Source organism: Sinocyclocheilus grahami, unplaced genomic scaffold (assembly GCF_001515645.1).
Source record: "Sinocyclocheilus grahami isolate Dianchi unplaced genomic scaffold, SAMN03320097.WGS_v1.1 scaffold159.1, whole genome shotgun sequence".
In the NCBI taxonomy this organism is placed as follows: Eukaryota; Metazoa; Chordata; class Actinopteri; order Cypriniformes; family Cyprinidae; genus Sinocyclocheilus; species Sinocyclocheilus grahami.
In genome coordinates this window covers 85681-105902 of record NW_015505338.1, presented here as the reverse complement: position 1 = coordinate 105902, position 20222 = coordinate 85681, and the positions used below count along the sequence as shown (strand labels likewise).

The 20222-nt window shown below is 36.3% G+C and overlaps 1 protein-coding gene and 1 long non-coding RNA gene across 2 annotated transcripts in view; both read right to left on the bottom strand.

The window, feature by feature from the left end:
* Positions 1-20222, bottom strand: part of rnf123 (ring finger protein 123) — a 156912-nt gene that overhangs the window by 101486 nt on the left and 35204 nt on the right. The window contains exons 23-29 of the mRNA XM_016282404.1: positions 19689-19772; positions 19469-19576; positions 17816-17993; positions 17649-17723; positions 14233-14320; positions 13249-13336; positions 12402-12486 (exon numbers count right to left, since the gene is read on the bottom strand). Of these exons, the coding sequence (XP_016137890.1) occupies positions 12402-12486; positions 13249-13336; positions 14233-14320; positions 17649-17723; positions 17816-17993; positions 19469-19576; positions 19689-19772 (706 nt within the window). The remainder of the gene's footprint in view (positions 1-12401; positions 12487-13248; positions 13337-14232; positions 14321-17648; positions 17724-17815; positions 17994-19468; positions 19577-19688; positions 19773-20222) is intronic.
* LOC107592825 (uncharacterized) lies at positions 4242-5258 on the bottom strand. The gene is made up of 3 exons (XR_001610030.1): positions 5195-5258; positions 4852-4897; positions 4242-4456 (listed from the first exon to the last, which is right to left on the bottom strand). It is a non-coding gene; the product is annotated as an uncharacterized lncRNA (long non-coding RNA).

Here is a 20222-nt window from a genome sequence, read left to right as displayed (position 1 = left end):
TTAAAGGGTTAGTTCACCCAAAAATGAAAATTAGCCCATAAATTACTCACCCTCAAGGCATCCTAGGTGTATATGAATTTCTTCTTTCAGACGAATCCAGTCGGAGTTATATTAAAAATGGTCTTTCATCTTCCAAGCTGTTTAATGGCAGTCAGCGGGTGTTGCGTGCATCAGTCCAAAAGAAGTGAAATAAAAAGCGCCCATCCATGATAAAAAGAGTCTCACATGGCTCTGGGGGTTGAACAAAGCCCTCCTGTAGCGAATCGATGCATTTTTGTACAAAAAATAACCATATTTAAAACGTAATAATCAATTTAATCTAGCTTGCGCTCACTGTTGTATATGGAAGCAGCTCCGGGAGGATGATGTAAGATGTCGGTGTTGCGCATGCGTCGGTGAGTCTCGTGAAAACCAACGTTTGTTAACAGGAGTAAAGGAAGCAAAGTTTCCTAACTTTAGCAAAGGAAAACCAGTCTCCTCTTGGCTTATATCAAAATCCTCCGACATTCTTCTTTACAAATCCTCGATTTGTACTTCTAATTTGTGACCGTTGTTTTATTTTGATCTCTCCCCTGCACTTCCGCGTTCGTCACTTCTGAGCGGCGCATTCGCAACAGCGACGTCTTACGTCATCCGCCCGGAGCTGCTTCCATGTACAACAGTGAGCGCAAGCTAGATTAAAGTGATTATTACGTTTTAAATATGGTTATTTTTCTTACTAAAACGCATTGATTCGCTACAGGAGGACTTTGTACACCCCCCGGAGCCATGTGAGACACTTTTCATTATGAATGGTCGCTTTTTATTTAACTTCTTTTGACTGATGCACTGCAACACCCGTTGAGTGCCATTAAAGAGCTTGGAAGATCAAATACAAATTTTTTTTTTTAAGATTTATTTTTGGCGTTCTTGCCTTTTATTGATATGATGAGACAGTGAGGTAGGAAGCGAAGCGGGAGAGAGAGGGGGGATGGGATCGGGAAAGGTCCACGAGCCAGGACTCCAACACGAGACGCCCGAAGCGCAATGGCGCTACATGTTGACACGCTGCCCACGAGGCTATCGGTGACGACCAAAGACAATTTTTTATATAACTCCGAATGGATTCGTCTGAAAGAAGAAAGTCATATACACCTAGGATGCCTTGAGGGTGAGTAATTTATGGGCTAATTTTCATTTTTGGGTGAACTAACCCTTTAACCTCCTGTCCCCCTTGAATCCCAAAGCAATTCCATTGGTTGAGAAAAGTTTTATGCGCTGCCTCACTCTAAATCGTTTTTACCCTGTATTCATGGAAAATGTTAATGCCTTTTAAATGACATATTACATAAATGTATCACATTATATTACTGAAGCTAAAAATGGTCAAATTAAAAATGTCTCTTTCGAAGTATTTTCAGTTAGCAAGCAAAGTAGTTAGTCTACTACTAGCTCAAGATAGCACACTTGAACAGACTTTGAGGAAAGGGGATAGGATTCACCAGAGGGATCGTATATTGTAGTGCGTAAGAGAAATACTGTATATATATATATATTTAAAAAAAAACATATATCTGCTAAAAGTGAACAAACTTTACAAAAAATACAACAGCCTACACTGTAGATGGCTTTAAAGGTAATAGACTAAAATTCACAAAACTCAGATATTCATGGGATCTTAAAGCCAGTACTGGAAATATTTGTAATAACAAAGGTTTGAAGATCATGGGCATATGAAAACATACTAAAATATAATAAATTATTTAATCTTTTTGATGTTTAATGTTTGTATTTTTCCAAGGGTGGTCTACTTTTGCCTTGGTTCTGACATAACATTAGTGCTGTTTTAGACGCGTTCAAAACCGTAGAAGAAATTTGTTTTCATTTAGTTCTTTATTGTTCTAAAATTCTTTAGAATCACAGCTTGTTGTGTCAACCCTCTGAAGTATTTGTTCTCAAAGCTTGAATCACTTGGCAACTACTGAAGCAGGTTAAAAGTGAAATAGGACTTTTGAGCTATGCTGAAAGGTGGATAAATCTCCATTCTCATTCTGGCCGACATGCATCTCTTTACTTAATGTGGATTTCAATAATCAAAGAAATTCCAACCTATATATATATATATATTTTATTTTTGTAAACATTTAACATTCACAGTAAATAGTATAGTTAAACAGCTTAATACGATTCTTTCATTTCATATGCCTTGTATAATTGTAAAATGTATTTCAAAAATGTATGTAAAAAAAAATTAAGTTAATAATCTGGGTTCATTTAATTAAGACAGGTTATTGAGTGAAATAGAGGTCAGACAGGCCTGTGCTACTGTAACTCAACAGCTGAGAAGCTGTGATGACCAGAGGGTGTAAATGCCCATCAGAAATGACTCTTCATAAGTGCATGAGTTTGAGTCAGATCTTCATCCATACAACCTCCGGGGAGCTGTCTATCTGTGGAGCCAACCTATAGCAACACATTAAAGGCCTAAAGTCAGTGACATTGTCTTTACACATACTATTTACTATAGACTAATGGAGTTAATGTCCTAAATACCCTGAAATGATATTTGTTTCGTGTTCCCTTAAGTACGAGTCTCATAGTAATACAGTAGCTTCCCATTTTTATATTTTACAGAGAAGTAAAATCACCCACTCAGGCCAAAATTTGCACTGGAAATGAACAGACCTCCATGCCAAACTGAGGTCCTGGAACATTATTTTGGCCATCATTCTAAATGGAAGAATAAATTCTAAGTCTGGCACAAACATGAACGAGTATTACTTTTCAGGAACTGGAACTTCTCATCAGGATGGAAAGGAAGCAAGTCAAGCAGTTTAACATACTAGAAAGACAAAACATCAAAGACCTTTTTCTCCAGGACTTCTCCAGGAATGCTATGAATGAGCAGCGACGGCAGCCAGAATCTGTGGAACTGATGGTCTGTCCACAGGGCTTTTACACCGGTAGGAAAATATCACTTTACCACCCTGGTCCAGAACAAAATCGCCACCCATCTGAGAGAGACAGAGGGAGAGGGCTTTTAATCCATTTTCAAGAGTCCTAGACTGCAGGGAGACAAATGTTTATTCTATCACTGAGTATTATGCAATGTTTGGAGTTTGTTTTTATGGATTTGGCACATTCCACAAATAGCATGAATCTCTTAAAACCATTTTTCTCCTCATTCAACAAATCGTCATTCAACGAAGTACTATATCAGCTGTTTTTTCTTTCTATTGATTGTACACGAGCTTTATAATTTCTGCAACCTTTGAAATGCATTATCTAAATGCAGCTTAGATCATAATGTTTTTTTTTTGTTTTTTTTAATCTAAATGCAGTTTAAGCCCTGATTTATGTGAATGCATTTTCTGGCAATAAATGTTAAATAGACTAAATGTAAAGAAACTATATCAGAATTATTTACCTAGCTACTTGTCTTGGCCATGCTGTAGAAAGGGTTCAAATGATGTTATTTCTTAGGTGTCACAATTTTAAAGATTTAAGACAATTTTTTAACAGGGTAAAATCATACAGTAGGACACTTATTTTTTTGTTAGTTAAGATTTAATCATTAAAAACAGCTTTTTAAAACAATGAATTGAATATTTATTTGACACAGGTGAGAAGGTAAACACCTTTGGGCCAAAATCGGACAACAAAGTATATCCTATTTGTGGAAAGATACATTAATATGTCTCAATTCTACTGCAGTACGCTGCAGTTCACACATGCCATATCAACTTGTGAGCTTGAATTTGAACTGAAATAGCCACAATTCACAGGATATTACATTGAATTTGAATTGGAATTACAAGAAGAGGAATTTAGTGCAATTCAAATAAACATACATACATTATATTATTTTCAAAATTTCTAGAAACATTGCATTAAATACCCTGTAATAGTATTCCTTCTAAATTTCAATTTGTTGCCTCATTCAAAAACTTAACTGGAATTTCAATTTACAAAACAATGAACATTAACTGTATATAGAGATAAGTTTTATTACTGGGTTGTCCATTACCAAAAAAAAATGCATGGTTAAATTTCAACCAGGTAACAAAACAATCACTCTCACAAAGCACGACATGCTAGAAACTGATTTTAAGCTACTATCCAAAACCGGCAAAACAACTGTAAACCTCTAAACATTTAAAAACATCTTATAGACTTTGAATATACGGTATAATGCGATAAGTGAGACACTGATGTAATCACAGTCATAATGTAGAGTGATAAACTGTTGCAACTGCAGGCCTTCATTTTGTTTCAATAGACATACTCTGTCAGCAGTTCTGGATTGTGGCTTGAATATGGATAGAAATGATATTATGTGTTTATCTCACTCTTTAGTCTGGACGTGAATAAACTGTATATCTGAGCTGAGCGTCTGGGCTGCAGGACACCGGGAAAGAACTGTGTCGCTCATTTGCATCTGAACATCCAGACGTCTCAAAAAACTATCCCACTCCGCCTGTCAATCAAACAAACCTCCATTCAGCACACTAAACTACTCAAACACACTTCATATATTACCTACTAACATAAAAACATATTTGAAAACAAGCAATCTGTGGAGCCCCTAAGGGGACATGGTGATTGAAAAAAATATGAGATAAGAGGAAAAAATATAATTTAATTGTTTTGCGTTCCTCCCAAGAAATTCTCTCGCAAAAGCACTGAAATATAGTTTTTCTTCCCAAGTCCCAACTCACGTTATTTCAATTAAAGAATGGCTAAGTTTCTTGTGGGAATGCAAAAGAATTGAAATATAATTTTCTCTCAACGATTTTTATTTTTTTTAAATACCATGCTCTGTTAGGGGCTTCATAGCAGTCACATGAAAAATTAAAAAATGATATTGCTTACTTCCAGATGTAGTAAGCCTTCAACATTATCTCGAACATCAGTGTTTCTGTTAAATTGGGAATCAAATAACAGTATTATCATCAATATACTAACATCACATTTGGTATTCAGTATGTTATGGATAAAGTACAGGCAAAAATGTGGATTTTTATAAAAATATTTAATAATTACCAACTGACTATACATTATTTACATATGTGACTGTTTATTACATTGCTACTTACCAACTAAAAAATTACTTTTTTTGCCTGGTACGACATCATTCAAACAGTTTATTATGCAAAATATTAGACTATTGAATGCCACAACCAACAACTATTCCAAAGAATAGTTCCATACTCACTGAAATAAACTGTTCCCATAAATGTTATGCTTCCTTTTGGTTTTTCACACCCAGACTGAAAGAAAACATATCCATATCATGGAATGTTTATCATTTTGTAGTACAACAAAATTATTCAAATACGCACCATGGCAATGTTTAAAGGGGTAGTTCACCCAAAAATGAACTCCCTCATGTGAACACCCTCATGTGGTTCCAAACCCATAAAACCTTCGTTCATCCTCAGAACACAATTTAAGATATTTTTGATGGAATCTGAGAGCTGTCTGACCCTCCCATAGACGGCAACACAACTGAAATGTTCCCAGGTCCAGAAACGTAGCAAGGAGATCGGTAAAATAACCATGTGACATCAGTGGTTCATCCACAATTATACGAAGCTACGAGAATACCTTTTGTACAGAAAAAAACAAAAAAAAACGACTTTATTCAACAATTAGTCTCCTCCACATTAGAGCTGACGATCTTTGCCGGGTTCGGGCTTAATTTATATAAGTTTACACGGGCTCGGGCTTGCGCAGTAAATGAGCGGTCATGTGATGCGTTTCGATTAGCGCGAGAAAGATGCGAAAATGGATGCCGAGGAGGAAAATGTACAGCAAGCTGACTGGAAAGATGACGAGGTCACTCGCTACATTGTAACGGCTGTCATGGAAAATTAAATGGATGTTTTTGGCTGGTGGAAGATCAACAAACCATCCTACCCAAAACTTGCAAAATTAGCTAGATCAGTACTATGCATCCTGGCCAGTAGCAGCAGCAGCAGTGAAAGGGTGTTCAGTGCTGCTGGACGCACCATCAGTGAGCGCAGGACCGCGCTGAAGCCATCTACAGTGGATTCAATAATTTTCCTCCACAAAAACATGTAGCCTAATCTTGGTGAGTAAAGGTTTTTCAAATTATAACTATATTAATTTAGTCTTAAATGCATAATGTAGACAGAGTATATAGGCTAATGTTGGCATTATTCTTTTATTAAATTTCAAAATCCCACGGAGCCTTTATCTTAATTTCGTTATTGCCAAATACCCATCTTAATTTAGAATTTATCTTAATTTAATTTGTTAAGAAAGACTCATCTTTATTGGTGCATTGGCCTATTTATAGGCTAAGTGTATGCCTAGGCCTATTTAGAGTGCTACGATGTTACAGAGGACTTATTTTATTTCTTTGTTCCAACTTCAAAGTGGCCTATAGCCTACATTAGTCATGAATAAATTATGTTAAAACATGTATAAATGACTCATTCTTAACAAAAGGCAAAAGAGCTATGTGCGTGCGCACATTTGAATAATGTCGGGCTGTAAATGGGTTCGGGCTTTTAAAAAGCTGTCAATCAAAATGTACTTGTCGGGCTCGGGCCGAATTCTGTCGGGCCTAACTTTTAAGGCCCGATTACAGCTCTAATCTGTGCCTTGGAAAGCGCGTAAGGTGACTCTACTTTTGGTGCCACTGGATTGCTATGGGGAAACTATTGTGCATGCACTGGGGAAGGGATTGGTCTCTTGTAGAGAGGTATGTGATGCATTTAAAGGCAGTAGTGATGAGGCACTATAAAGGTATACCTCATCACTGCTACCCAACAGGGATTGTGATTGCACTTTTCTCCGAAGAGAGGCGATTGAAGAGTCAGGGCAGCATTGATGTGAGTAAAGACAGTTGTTCCATCACAATCAGTATTACAAAAGGCCTGTCCATCTAGCCATAATATAACCCTTGGATCCCATAAGAATACCTAAAAACCATGTTTCCATGAAAAATCCATCTTTTTCATTGATCCCACAACTCTAATTATTCAATAATAAGACGAAATGGCAAATACCAAATGGCAAATACCATGGACGTACGAGAGGGGAAACAATCAGATCTGAACATTGCATGCGAACAGAATGACGACATAAAATAACAAAATAATGAAACAGCAAAACATAGGGCTGATGGGAAACCATTGCACCCGCCCCCTAGCCGTTCTATTACTGCTATCTGACCACGTCTGGAGAACACAGAAAGGGCACTCTCTCTCATTATATGCACACAAAGAGGACACTGGGTAATTTAATACCTTATCTGGAAAAGCACAGTGATCGCAAACACACTAAAAGCCTTGGAGCACAGTGTTAAAAGCAAGAGCAAGCAATGGCAATAAAGCTCTAAATAAAGCTAATCATTAGACACTGAGGTGTAGGTCTCTGATAGAGATGCAACCTTTATATTTAATTAGATGAAGTCTGTGTAAGTGGCAGCTTGGAAAATAAGGGTTGGGGGCCAATAAGCGAGGAATAAACATAGAATGAAAAGCCATAAGAGAGACCAAGTAGCAGGCAGCTATGGCACGATGTACATGTTTCAGAACTCCAGGTGTTGAGAGGCAAGCAATCACTCTGTTACTGCAGAATCAATTCCATTTTAAATCGCTTTAAGGTAGGATCCGATAAACAAAATTGATAGAAACACCTTTAAAAGATTCAGTCACCTTCATGTCAATCTAAACCTGCATTTCTTTTTTCTTCCAAGAAACAAAAAAAGGATCAATTTTGCAGAATATCCTGGTCGCTCTTTTCCATGCAATAACAATTGTGGACTGGAAGTTTCCGGCTTCAAAAAAGATCAAGAACCATCATATAAGTGGTGCTTGTGTGCTACAAGTCTTCTGAAATGATAACTTTGGGTGAGGAACGTCCTGAAGTTCAGGTCAGGGGTTCTCAACTCTTGTCTTCAAGGTCCACTTTCCTGCAGAGTTTAGCTCCAACCCTAAATAACACACTTGCACTAATAGAAGTCTTCAGGATTACTAGAAAGTTATAGTTCGGTGAGTTTGATCAAGTGAGGAAAGAAGACATTGAGGGTCAAAGTTGAGAACCTTCGGTTTAGGTTGTTATTCACTAACAATCTGCCCACCAGGGAACTACTCCAACCAGATCACGGAGTCAACTAGTTAACTACGTTATTTTAGTGGAAACAGTACCATGGTAAATTTCTGCAGGACTTCTTAAGTATTACCAGTTCATTTTTTTAACCAAGTACAAAATGTGGATTCTGATGAATATTTGAATTTGGACTGCAGCCAACATTTGAGCAGCATAATTAACTAATAATCTAGAGTAGGACACAAAGGTGACACATTAATCACATGGTAATTGGCACAATTACTGAGGGAAAAAACAACAAACTACTGGCAAGGACAATTCATGGCTAGAAGGGACTAAAAGGAGCAAACTTGGGCAAAACTGAATGGTACAAGACAGCACTATTACTAATTTTAAGAGTGGGTAAATGGTCGTGTGGACACAATCCTAAACGCAAATCAGTCTGCTGTGAGCCCGCTTTACCCTCACGTCAGTCAGTCAGGCTACATAGGAGCAGACCAGCAATTAGGAAAGAGTTTAATAAGGGTCAACCAAAGGTGAAAACTACCAAATGGGAACGAAACTTACTTTGAAAACTAGCAATTGACAAATCCCCTGGACGCCATGCAAATGAGAGTGGGAAAAAAGATGGAATTAGCATTGAGACAAGACTCATCAGACCAGGGAGGGAATTCATGCATCACGTACAAGACAAGCTGAAGTGTCAAGACAAGTGTCCCTTCACAAAGTGACAACTTTACAATTTATTCCTCACAGCCAAGCATTGGCCTCTTGATTAAGCACTCCAAGCCTTTCTTCTGCTAAGCAAATTGACAATCAATTCCTGATAGATAAAATCGACTCCTGAAGTACATGTTACTTATTGAACATCCTGTTTTCCATCTAAATTATGTCATATTATAGAAGTAAAATCGGTTGTGAACGTTTCATATTGACCATGAAAAGGAACCTAAGCTTGCAAGATGTCAGTTCACATGTTTTCCCTGAGGAAGTTCCCAATACACTGAGCTGATCTATTATGTATTAAAAAAAAATAGGCTGGCAGTGAACTGTGAGTGATTAAATTCAAAAAGTGTACTGATTTAAAGTAAATTGATAAGGGGAAACATCTCTGGTTGACGCAACAGATGGTTTGACTTAATGGATGGTCTCTTAAAAAGTATTGATCTGAAGCTGCTGAAAGAAATAAGGTGAAGGAGCCAAGTTCGTCTTTAATGAGTTAGAAGCACAGACTTTTTACAGTCGCACAGAAGAACGGCATGATGTCAAAACCGCTCTAGTAAAAACAGCATCTGTACTCAGTGTTCTACATTATTGATCATGACTTCCTAATAACGTCAGTGGGGATGTAGATTCCAGGGTCAGGAACAAAGAACAAACATGATTTGATTTCAAATGGATGCTCACTCAGTTTTACATGCAGTTTCGGTAAATAATCGGTTGAAATGATATTCAATGAATTTCAGAGCAACTCTGTAACAGAATGATTTTCCCGCCATTAAAAATGGAACATTGCATAATTGTGATACCCAGACATAAATTACATAATTTGGACCCTTACACCACAACAGGAAGTAAATAATATCAATATCATTACATAATTGTGTAATGTCAATATTATAACAGCGTTGACAACATTCAACAAGCTCAATCTTTCAATCCTGCTACCAACATTATTATGAGAAACTATATTATGTTTCTTTCATTTATGGAATAATAAGTATATCAATTTATCATTTAGGCTAAAACGGCCTAACATATGGAATATGTTATATATATATATATATATATATGGAACATAAAAGAAGATAATTTGAGAAACATCTCAGTATTTTTTGTTCATACAATGAAAGTCATTGGTAACCAAAACATATTTTGTTACCAACAGTCTTCAAAATACCTTCTTTTAAGTCCCACAAAAGAAAGGTTTGAAATGACATAAGGGTGAGTAAATGACAGATTTTTTTTGTTGTTTTTGGGGTGAACTATCCCTTTAATATTATTATTATAATTATAATTATTATTATATATATATTTTTTTATGAAAGTCAAGTCAAGTCAAGTCACCTTTATTTATATAGCGCTTTTAACAATACAGATTGTGACAAAGCAACTGAACAGCATTAATTAGGAAAATAGTGTCAATAATGCAAAATGACAATAGTAAACACTCATTTTTCAGTTAAAGACAGTTCATCATTGAATTCAGTGATGTCAACATCCAGCTCAGTTTAAATAATATCTTTGCAATTATGTCAACGATAACGCTGGAAATGAAGTGTCCCCAACTAAGCAAGCCAGAGGCGACAGCGGCAAGGAACCAAAACTCCATCGGTGACAGAATGGAGAAAAAACCTTGGGAGAAACCAGGCTCAGTCGGGGGGCCAGTTCTCCTCTGACCAGACGAACCAGCAGAACGGAAAAATCAATATAAGACGTAATAAAACAGACGATGAACAATATTAACAGCAATTATTATATGATGCAATCAAACTTATAGCAAAATGTGGTAGTTCTGTATGTTGTTTCAGGGTTGGCATCATCTGAGGTCCTCTGAGGGGTTGGCATCATCTCTTCTCAGGTGTTCTGGATCCAGACTGAAGCTTGTGTAATCCTAGAAACTATACTCCAAATAAGAAACTAAATATGCAAGTAGGTGGCGGTAAATGTCTTAATTCGATTCGTTCAAACGGCTGATTCATTCAGGAATGAAGTACATTTTATGAACGGGCCTTTGAATCATTGATTCACACGATTCGTTCAAAACGCGGATTCATTCAGAAACTAAACACCGCTGTGTTGCTCGGAGACGCACAACAGTTCTGCTGTGGCTTTAAAGGTAATATATTCTTTGCTAAATTGAGCAAAAAGATATAATATTGTGTTTAAAATATAACACAATATTAACTTCTTATTTATTGAACTGTTTTATAAACTCACACTTAAACTTGTGATATTCCGGACAAAATCAGCACTCGTAATATTGCTCTCGCTGCTCGTGTGATATCGTATGATATAAATATGAGACAAAACCTCACACAGGGGCATTTCTGCACCAATATCTTGAAATTTAGGGCATAACTGCATTTATGGACATTTTATTTGTCAACAGTCAACTGTATGAAATGTAAGTTGATGTACAGGTCTGGGGGCGGGGCCAGTGCGTTAACTGTGTTAAAATATTTGAATCGCGTTATTTTTTCATAACTAATTAATTAACGTGTTAAACTGACAGCCCTAAAATAAATACTTAAATAACGTTAAGCATTTAAAAATACATATATTTATCATTTGCATGTTTAATGTAAATAAATAAATAAATAGTTTTAAACTGCTCACACACTATACAATTTGGTAACAGGTTGCAAAATGGCAAACCTCAAATAAAATTTACTTCTGAGGTGGACAAACAAAATTTTTTGATGTTCCAGTGTATCCTTTCCTTGCAAAATTCCTCCTACAATTATTGTTACTACAGGTTATACTTATAAATCTTGACTAGTGACAAAAAAAATGTGGTTGGTAAATGTATATAATTGGTATATCCAGCAACAATCTAACAAACAAACAAACTCTAAGATGCTGACAGCATTCAAGGAAATTTCTAAGAAATAATTTTTTAATGAATAATATTACTGTTTATGAGGTGGTTATCATGATAAATGACTCTCGAGTGTCTGTGCTTTGACTGCTTATTGTAAATAAAAATCTGCCTCTAGTGTATTCTGGGTTTTGATCAGTAAAGCATTATGGGACATCAATAAAAGTGAGTTTAAACTGACAGACTCAGATAGATCGTGTCAGAAAACACTTCTAAGGCCATTTTTTGTCTATTCAATGCTTTCATCATGTTCAGTGTGATGCCTTTGAATGATTTTCATTACTGATATATGCTATATACCAGGGGTGGCGAACGTCGGTCCTGGAGAGCCACAGCCCTGCAGAGTTTTGCTTCAACCCTAATCAAACACTCCTGAACAAGCTAATCAAGGTCTGAATGGTTTCTAGGAAGCTACAGGCAGGTGAGTTTTAATTAGGGTTGGAGCTGAACTCTGCAGGGCTGCGGCTCTCCAGGACCGGAGTTCGGCACCGCTGCTATATACTATAATATCAATAATTTAATTACATTTTAGTCTATCAAGATCTCTAATTCTATTACAATTATTTAATCTTCACAAAGCATTTAAATCATTTTAAAACATTACCAAATTATAAAACAAATATAAATTCAATGGAAAACAAAGTACAGAAAAGTAAAGAAAAAGTTTTCAGAAAAAAAAACTGTAATGTTTAAAGATAGGCTGGAAATAAAGATGGAGGAAGATAGGACAGTTACTCACTTTGCAGGCTGGGCAGGTTTGCGTCCTCCGGTTTGGTCTTCAGCAGATGAGGCAGACGTGTGTACCTGTAGCCAAAGCCACAACCCTGTCGACAGGAGGAATACAATATAAGACCACATACAGACTGCAAATCTGTGTGAGTGACAACCACTTTCAAATTTAAGCATTTTTAACCATAACAAAATGAACTAGTTGTTCAGTTTGGTCAGAAATAAATTAGTAGTAGAAGGCAATTGTCACTAACCCAAGACCATATTAACCCAAGGTTAAAAATGAGGGGTTAACAACAAAAAGTGTGAACAGAGAAGAAAAGTGGTAAACATATTTAGCTGTATTTTTTGTGTAAGGCCTAAAAGAAGTAAGGAAACAAATCACTCTTTTGTGACCAGTGATGTGTGAAATATTAAAGTTAGTCAGCTCTGTGTGAGGAGACACTTAATTTACAAACTGGATTTTTTTTATCATAAATTAAAACAACAACAGAACAACACTCCAAGAAACTCGATCAAAAAATGATCAAGAACAGACACATAATCATACTATTACGGATGAATAAACCCAATAATGTTTTCTCTAAGAGAAAACAAGTCACCCCTTTTTGGCACTGAGAGCGGAATAAATGTTAAACAACTAAATGAGAGTAGCTGGTTTGTCAGGCCCATTTCATAAATGTTAAATGGAAACAGCAGAGATATGCTGCATAATGGCCCTGATATAATGCATCTATTCTGAGCTGGAATCTAATGGCATAATAGGGGGAGAGGAAAGGCAAAAGAGAAGATAAAAAGAAAGGAGTGGAAAGGGTGGAGAGGGAATCGTGTAAGACAGTAAAAGAAATGCAGCGTACCCTCCAAAGCCGAACCAGGATCCAGTTAGTTTGAGCCCAAGGTCTCTGTTCATATGGAGCCAGTAAGTTCCTCATCATAGCCATCCGCCTGGGAGATATTACATCATAAATAATTACACAAACACAAAAAAAAAAAAAAAAAAAACTGAAAAAATGCACTAAATCAAATAAAATATTGAACCAAAGAAATAAGACATTATACATGAAAATTAGGTTGTCTGATGCAAATTGCAGACAAAAACAGCAGGATATGTATAAAAATGAAATTCATTCTAATTTCAGGAACCAGGGTGCACAGGTTTTTCATAATTGGGCATGACGTAAGTTACCAAATCGCTATAATGAGTATTTCAAAACAAAACAAACAAACAAAAACACTAAACAAAACCATAAAAAAACTAAACAAAAAAGCTAAACTAAACCAAACCAAAACAAATGTAAACCAACAAATACAAAACAAAACAAAAAGGCAAAACTAAACCATGAAAGACAAAAAAAACTAAGCAAAACTAAACCACCAACAACAAAGCAAAAACAAAACTATGAAAAACAAAATAAAAAAACAAAACTGAACCCCAAAAAAACATAAAAAGCCATCAAAAACAAAAAAAACTAAACTAAATCATCAACAACAAAGCAAAAACAACTTTAAAGCGTAAAATACAAAAAGCAAAAAAGGCAAAACTAAATCATCAATAACATGACAAAACAAAAGTCATCAAAAATAAAACAAAACTAAATCAGCAGAAAAAACAACAACAACAACACAACAAATTCATCAAAAAACAAAATAAATCTAAACCATCAAAAACATTAAAACAACTGTACCCTCACAATGTATTAGCAAAGCATTCACATCAGCATTTGCAAATGTGCATAGGGTATGTTTCTGGTCTAAGGTGAGATGAAAATAAGAAACGCAGTAGCAAAAAAAACATTAATTAATCACTGCATTTCGATGCAAACGCAGGCTTAAGCACTTACTGTTCTTCTGGGATCCTCTCGACGGCATGCAGGGATTGTGGGTAACACACGTAACTGGCTAAAGCCTGCATCAGTGAATCTTTGATATCTGTGGATGAAAATAAATTAGAAAGAAGACATTGTTCAATGCTTTTATGATTCAATTAATTCTTGATAAATGAAATCCCCACTCTGCATGTCCTGGTTTACTCTGAAATATGTTACGTAAATAAAGTGGGCTGCAAACGGTCATACACATTATCTTTAAAAAAGGGCTTCTTTCTTGCATTTGCATGCATGATTGTTATATCTATTAGTGTTTACTTCCAATTTGTTATGAAACAAGAAGCTTCAATGATTTTATAACACCTCAGCCTCCTTTTGTTAAGAAAAAAGTGCTTGATCAAAACAAAGAAGCAAAACAATTATAATTTAACCACTAGAATTGCCAACAAAAGAAAAGCTATTCAGATATAAAAAGCTAGTTGAAATATAAAACTAATCCATATTAAAAACAGACCGTGCAACAACTGTTGTTAAAAATGACGTATTCGGTAAAAGAGCCCACAGAAAACAAGATAAATATGCAAACAAATCTAAATACATCAGCATAAAGGAGTGCGAACATAATGAAAAGCCTGCTTATGAAATGAAATTTAAACAAATGGGTCGTGTCTAATAACATCTGTTCATTTGCATAGCACATCACTCATGATTCAGGAGTCGAGGGTATTTCATAGCCCTAACCTTAAACAGGATTAAGAAAATACTACGGCTACAACTCATCACACAAATGACTTCATGTTGCCTGAGAGCTGAGAGAGGAAGCTTTTAATTATACCTTTACGTGAGAAATGAAGCGAAGTGATGAACGGTACAAGCCAACGGCTATATTAGGTTAAAGAATTCCCATTAAAACAGCCAACGGATTGATTATTCTACGTATTTTTGGGCCGCTTGCTTTTTTCTGAGTCTTTTCCTGCAGTTAATGGGAACAGAATATTAACAGAGGCAGGTAGGATGGATGGATGGATTGCAGGGGATGAATAGTAGGTGATGGACGGATGGAAAAATAGACTGTCGTGGGATGGATGGATGGATGGAAAAATAGACTGTCGGATGAAGGAAGGAAGGAAGGATGGATGGATGGATGGATGGATGGATGGAAAGATAGACTGTCGGTGGGATGGATGGAAAAATAGACTGTTGGATGAAGGAAGGATGGATGGATGGATGGAAAAATAGACTGTCGGATGAAGGAAGGAAGGATGGATGGATGGAAAAATATACTGTCGGATGGATGGATGGATGGAAAAATAGACTGTCTGTGGGATGGATGGATGGATGGATGAATGGAAAAATAGACTGTCTGTGGGATGGATGGATGGATGGATGGATGGAAAAATAGACTGTCTGTGGGATGGATGGATGGATGGATGAATGGAAAAATAGACTGTCGGAAGGAAGGAAGGATGGATGGATGGATGGATGGAAAAATAGACTGTCGGATGAAGGAAGGAAGGAAGGAAGCATGGATGGTAGGGGTGGGAATCTTTAGTCACCTCACGATCTGATCCGATTCCGATTCTGGGAGTCACGATCCGATTCCAGAACAATTTTTTTATCTACTCCCCCCCCCCTTATTAATTAATTAGTTTACAGACTTGAGAATCTTAAAATCCTTACATTTACATATCCTTACATAAGTAGTTAAGTACTTTTTAAAATAATTACAAATTGAAAAAAAAATTATTAAAACAGTTGTATGCTAAGACTTTTAAACTAATACAACTTCAAAACATTCAAGCAAGTAGCAAATAATAAAGAGGGGCATATAAACATATTACAAACAACAAACAAAGAGTGCTTTCAATATTTAAGATTATCTGAATGTTTTCCATTCCAGAACTGTGAGTGATTTTTTTCATCTGTTTTTTACTATAACATCATAGACAGCGGGAGATCTATTAAGCTGCATTCATGCACGGATCTCTTTTGAAATATAACAAGTAATGTGGTTTGTCCTGTCCATTTAATCCCTTAAGACATAACCGGCTGTGTTTACATTAATTTTGAGTCATAAAATCATTTTGAGACGCAAGTGCATTAAACCACGGAGTCGCGCACAGCTGCATGTGCGAGCAGTCTTCACAAACAAAGTGCGCGTCAGCATTTGAAATTGAAAGCAGCCTTCTGTTAGTGAGGTTCATATTTTAAATATATAAGTCCACTGCATTCCAAACCATATAATTGATGACTTCGTAGAGCATTTGTAAGGAAAATACCGACGGGCGAGACCGCACACTTCAAGTGTAACATCAAACTTTATTCTGATCCAGAATCGTTGGAGAAAGAATCGCGATGCATCGATGGATCGATTTTTTCTCCCACCCCTAATGGATGGATGGACGGAAAAATAGACTGCCGGATGAAGGAAGGAAGGATGGATGGATGGAAAAAATAGACTGTCGAATGAATGGAAGGATGGATGGATGGATGGAAAAAATAGACTGTCGATGGAATGGATGGATGGATGGATGGAAGGAAGGAAGGAAAGAAGGATGGATGGAAAAAATAGACTGTTGATGGAATGGATGGATGGATGGATGGATGGAAGGAAGGAAGGAAGGAAGGATGGATGGAAAAAATAGACTGTCGATGGAATGGAAGGAAGGAAGGAAGGAAGGAAGGAAGGATGGATGGATGGATGTATGGATGGAAGGAAGGAAGGAAGGAAGGAAGGAAGGAAGGAAGGAAGGAAGGAAGGAAGGAAGGAAGGAAGGAAGGAAGGAAGGAAGGAAGGAAGGAAGGAAGGAAGGAAGGAAGGAAGGAAGGAAGGAAGGAAGGAAGGAAGGATGGATGGATGGATGTATGGATGGAAAAAATAGACTGTCGATGGAATGGATGGATGGATGGATGGATGGAAGGAAGGGAGGAAGGAAGGAAGGAAAGAAGGATGGATGGATGGATGGATGGATGGATGGATGGAAAAAATAGACTGTCGATGGAATGGATGGATGGATGGATGAAAGGAAGGAAGGAAAGAAGGATGGATGAATGAATGGATGGAAAAAATAGACTGTCGATGAAATGGATGGAAGGAAGGAAGGAAAGAAGGATGGATGGATGGATGGAAAAAATAGACTGTCGATGGAATGGATGGATGGATGGAAGGAAGGAAGGATGGATGAATGGAAAAAATAGACTGTCGATGGAATGGATGGATGGATGTAAGGAAGGAAGGAAGGAAAGAAGGATGGATGGATGGGCAGATGGCCAGACAGAAAGGTGGAAAAATGGATGGATTGACAAATAAATGTAAATGTAAAAATAAATAGTCTGTGGGACTGATGGATGGACAGATAGATAGGTTTATGAATTTATAGATTTATGTTTATGAATTAGTCTTAGCAAATGAAGGGCTATAGTGTTCTTACCGGTGCCAACGATGCGCGGATCAGCAAAGTGTTTGGCGAGAATGGCTGCGAGCTGAGCGAGTGTGTCCTCGTAACCTGAGAGACAAACATCACACGACACAAACAACTGCTCAAGATCAAAGTTCACATACACTAGCAGCTCTTGTGACCAGTAATAACTGAGAGACCTGGAAGCTCCTCCATGCAGTTGGAGGGGCTGAAGTAGTTTTTGAGGGCGCTGTAGCTGTTCATGGCCACGTTGAGGTAGAATTCGGGCATGAATGCGAACAGGGAGCCTGTGCTGTCCGCATGCTCGATGGTGCGGATACACACCTGCAGGAGCCAGTACACATCCAGCATCTTCTCCTGCATTCAAAGACATCATTTCAATAAAAATGACATACACATGCTTCCATCTGAACTTTTGCTGAGAATCCAGAAATCGCAGGCAAGGCCTTGAAATGCACTTCAGATTTTAGTTTTACACTATTAAAATTCCACCCCTCTGAATCTTGCTTCTGTATATTTAGGGACTCTTATTTACAAATGACTTCTGCTATGACTGGCTAACCTCTTTGCCTGTAAAGCATGTCTATTATAAGCTGCTGAATACTAAACAGTCATTAACCATTTCTGAAAAATTGTCAATTATTATCATTCATATTATATACAGATTTTTTTTCCCCCTGATAAATAAATAAATGACCCCTTTAAAGCTGATTATTATTATTATTATTATTATCGTTATTATTTCCGCATTTTTTTAAATTAGTAAAAAAAAAAAATACATAAAACGAATTAATTGCTATTGTTTTAATTATTGTTTTATATTTCTGCCATTCTTGCATCTTAGTGAAGAAAATAAATAAATAAATATCATATAATACTTTTAAAATGGATTAATTTTATTATTTTACATTTCTGCAATTTTTTGCAGCTTAGCAAATAAAAAAATAATGGATAATAAATAATGGCTAATCATTATTATTTTATATTTCTGCCAAAAGCAATGTGTTCAGCCTAATCAATCCATAAATAAACAAATCAATATGAATACAAATATTTATAAATAAATATAATTGTATATTTCTAAATACATTTAACACTGATTAATTGCTATTGTTTTAATTATTGTTTTATATGTCTGCAATTCGTGCAGCTTAGAAAGTAAATAAATAAATAAATATGACCCTTTTAAAATTGATTCATTTAATATATTGTTTTATATTTCTGTAAATTTTGCAGCTTAATAAATAATAAATAAATAAACAAACATGACCTCTTTAGAAACTATTAATAATAAATGATCAAATTACCAATCAATAAACAAATATGCATAAAAATATTTAGAAATAAATAGTATCTTTACTTTATATTTCTACAAATTCTGCAGCTTATTACTAAATAAATAAATAAATATTGTTTTATATTTCTGCCATTTTTGCAGCTTAGTAAATAAAATAAATATCATACTACCCTTTTAAAATTGAATAATTTTATTGATTTATATTTATGCAATTTTTGCAGCTTAATGATTGAATGAATGGTTATCCATTTAAGTTGCAGAGAGTTCTGTGATGAATGCATTGCCATTAACTGCAAGTTTACATACGACTTCCTGTTCCTAAATGCCCTTTTGAAAAACCATTTCAAGGCTGAATTTAAATGTCTGGAGTTTATGGGGCACATCGTAAATGCAAAGCCCTAAAAGTCTTCAGACCACCACACATTGGGCTCATCGTAAAATTATATCCCTCGCTGCAGATACAAAAATGACACTGCTTGAAATTAGTGAGACAGTTGGTTCACCCTATGTTTTTGGCCAGTGTCTTCAACAGTACCTTGGAGTAGATGGTGGCATTGATCCAGGCCAGCCTACGACTCAGGTGGTTCAGCTTTTCAGCAAACACTTTTTGGGTCTTCTGCAACTCTTCTAAAATATCCGGCCTCTGACAAAAAAAAAATCATATGAATACTAATTAAATACAGAGCTTAATTGTGTTCATAATCAAGACTTTATGAACATAAATGCAACTTAACACTTCAATACAGTGATCTTACTCTGCTCGGGCATCGGGCGATCTTCTCGTCCGTGTCTTTTAGGGCGACGGCGTACTCGTGAACATCATCCGATACAACCACCATCTGAAGAAAACGTGCAAACAGAAATACGAAGACAGCATCAGACTCGGTGCTTCACTGAGAGCATGTACAAAAATTGCCCTTGTTCTCGAGCGGCAACATAATAGCTAGCCATTCTGCTGGAGTTTAAAATAGCCACCAATTTTGGAAGTAAGGGAAAATTATCACCACAGTAACCTTGTCCTGTGAGCAGAGACATGGTTTCAGTACTGAAGAGAGCACAAGCCCTCCTGATACAGCCGAACAGGTTGCTTTACCACCAGAAACATACAAAATTATGTTATAAAATGAATTATTTGCCCCATTTCAGTTTTAACCATTATTGTAGTGGAAATAATCTCCAATACTCAAGGGGGCAATAGAGTTCCGTTCAAATGTTCACTTCGAATGTTTAATGTCTCACTTTTTAAACAAGATTTTCTTCCAAACTTATGTAGCTCACAACAGTTTCAT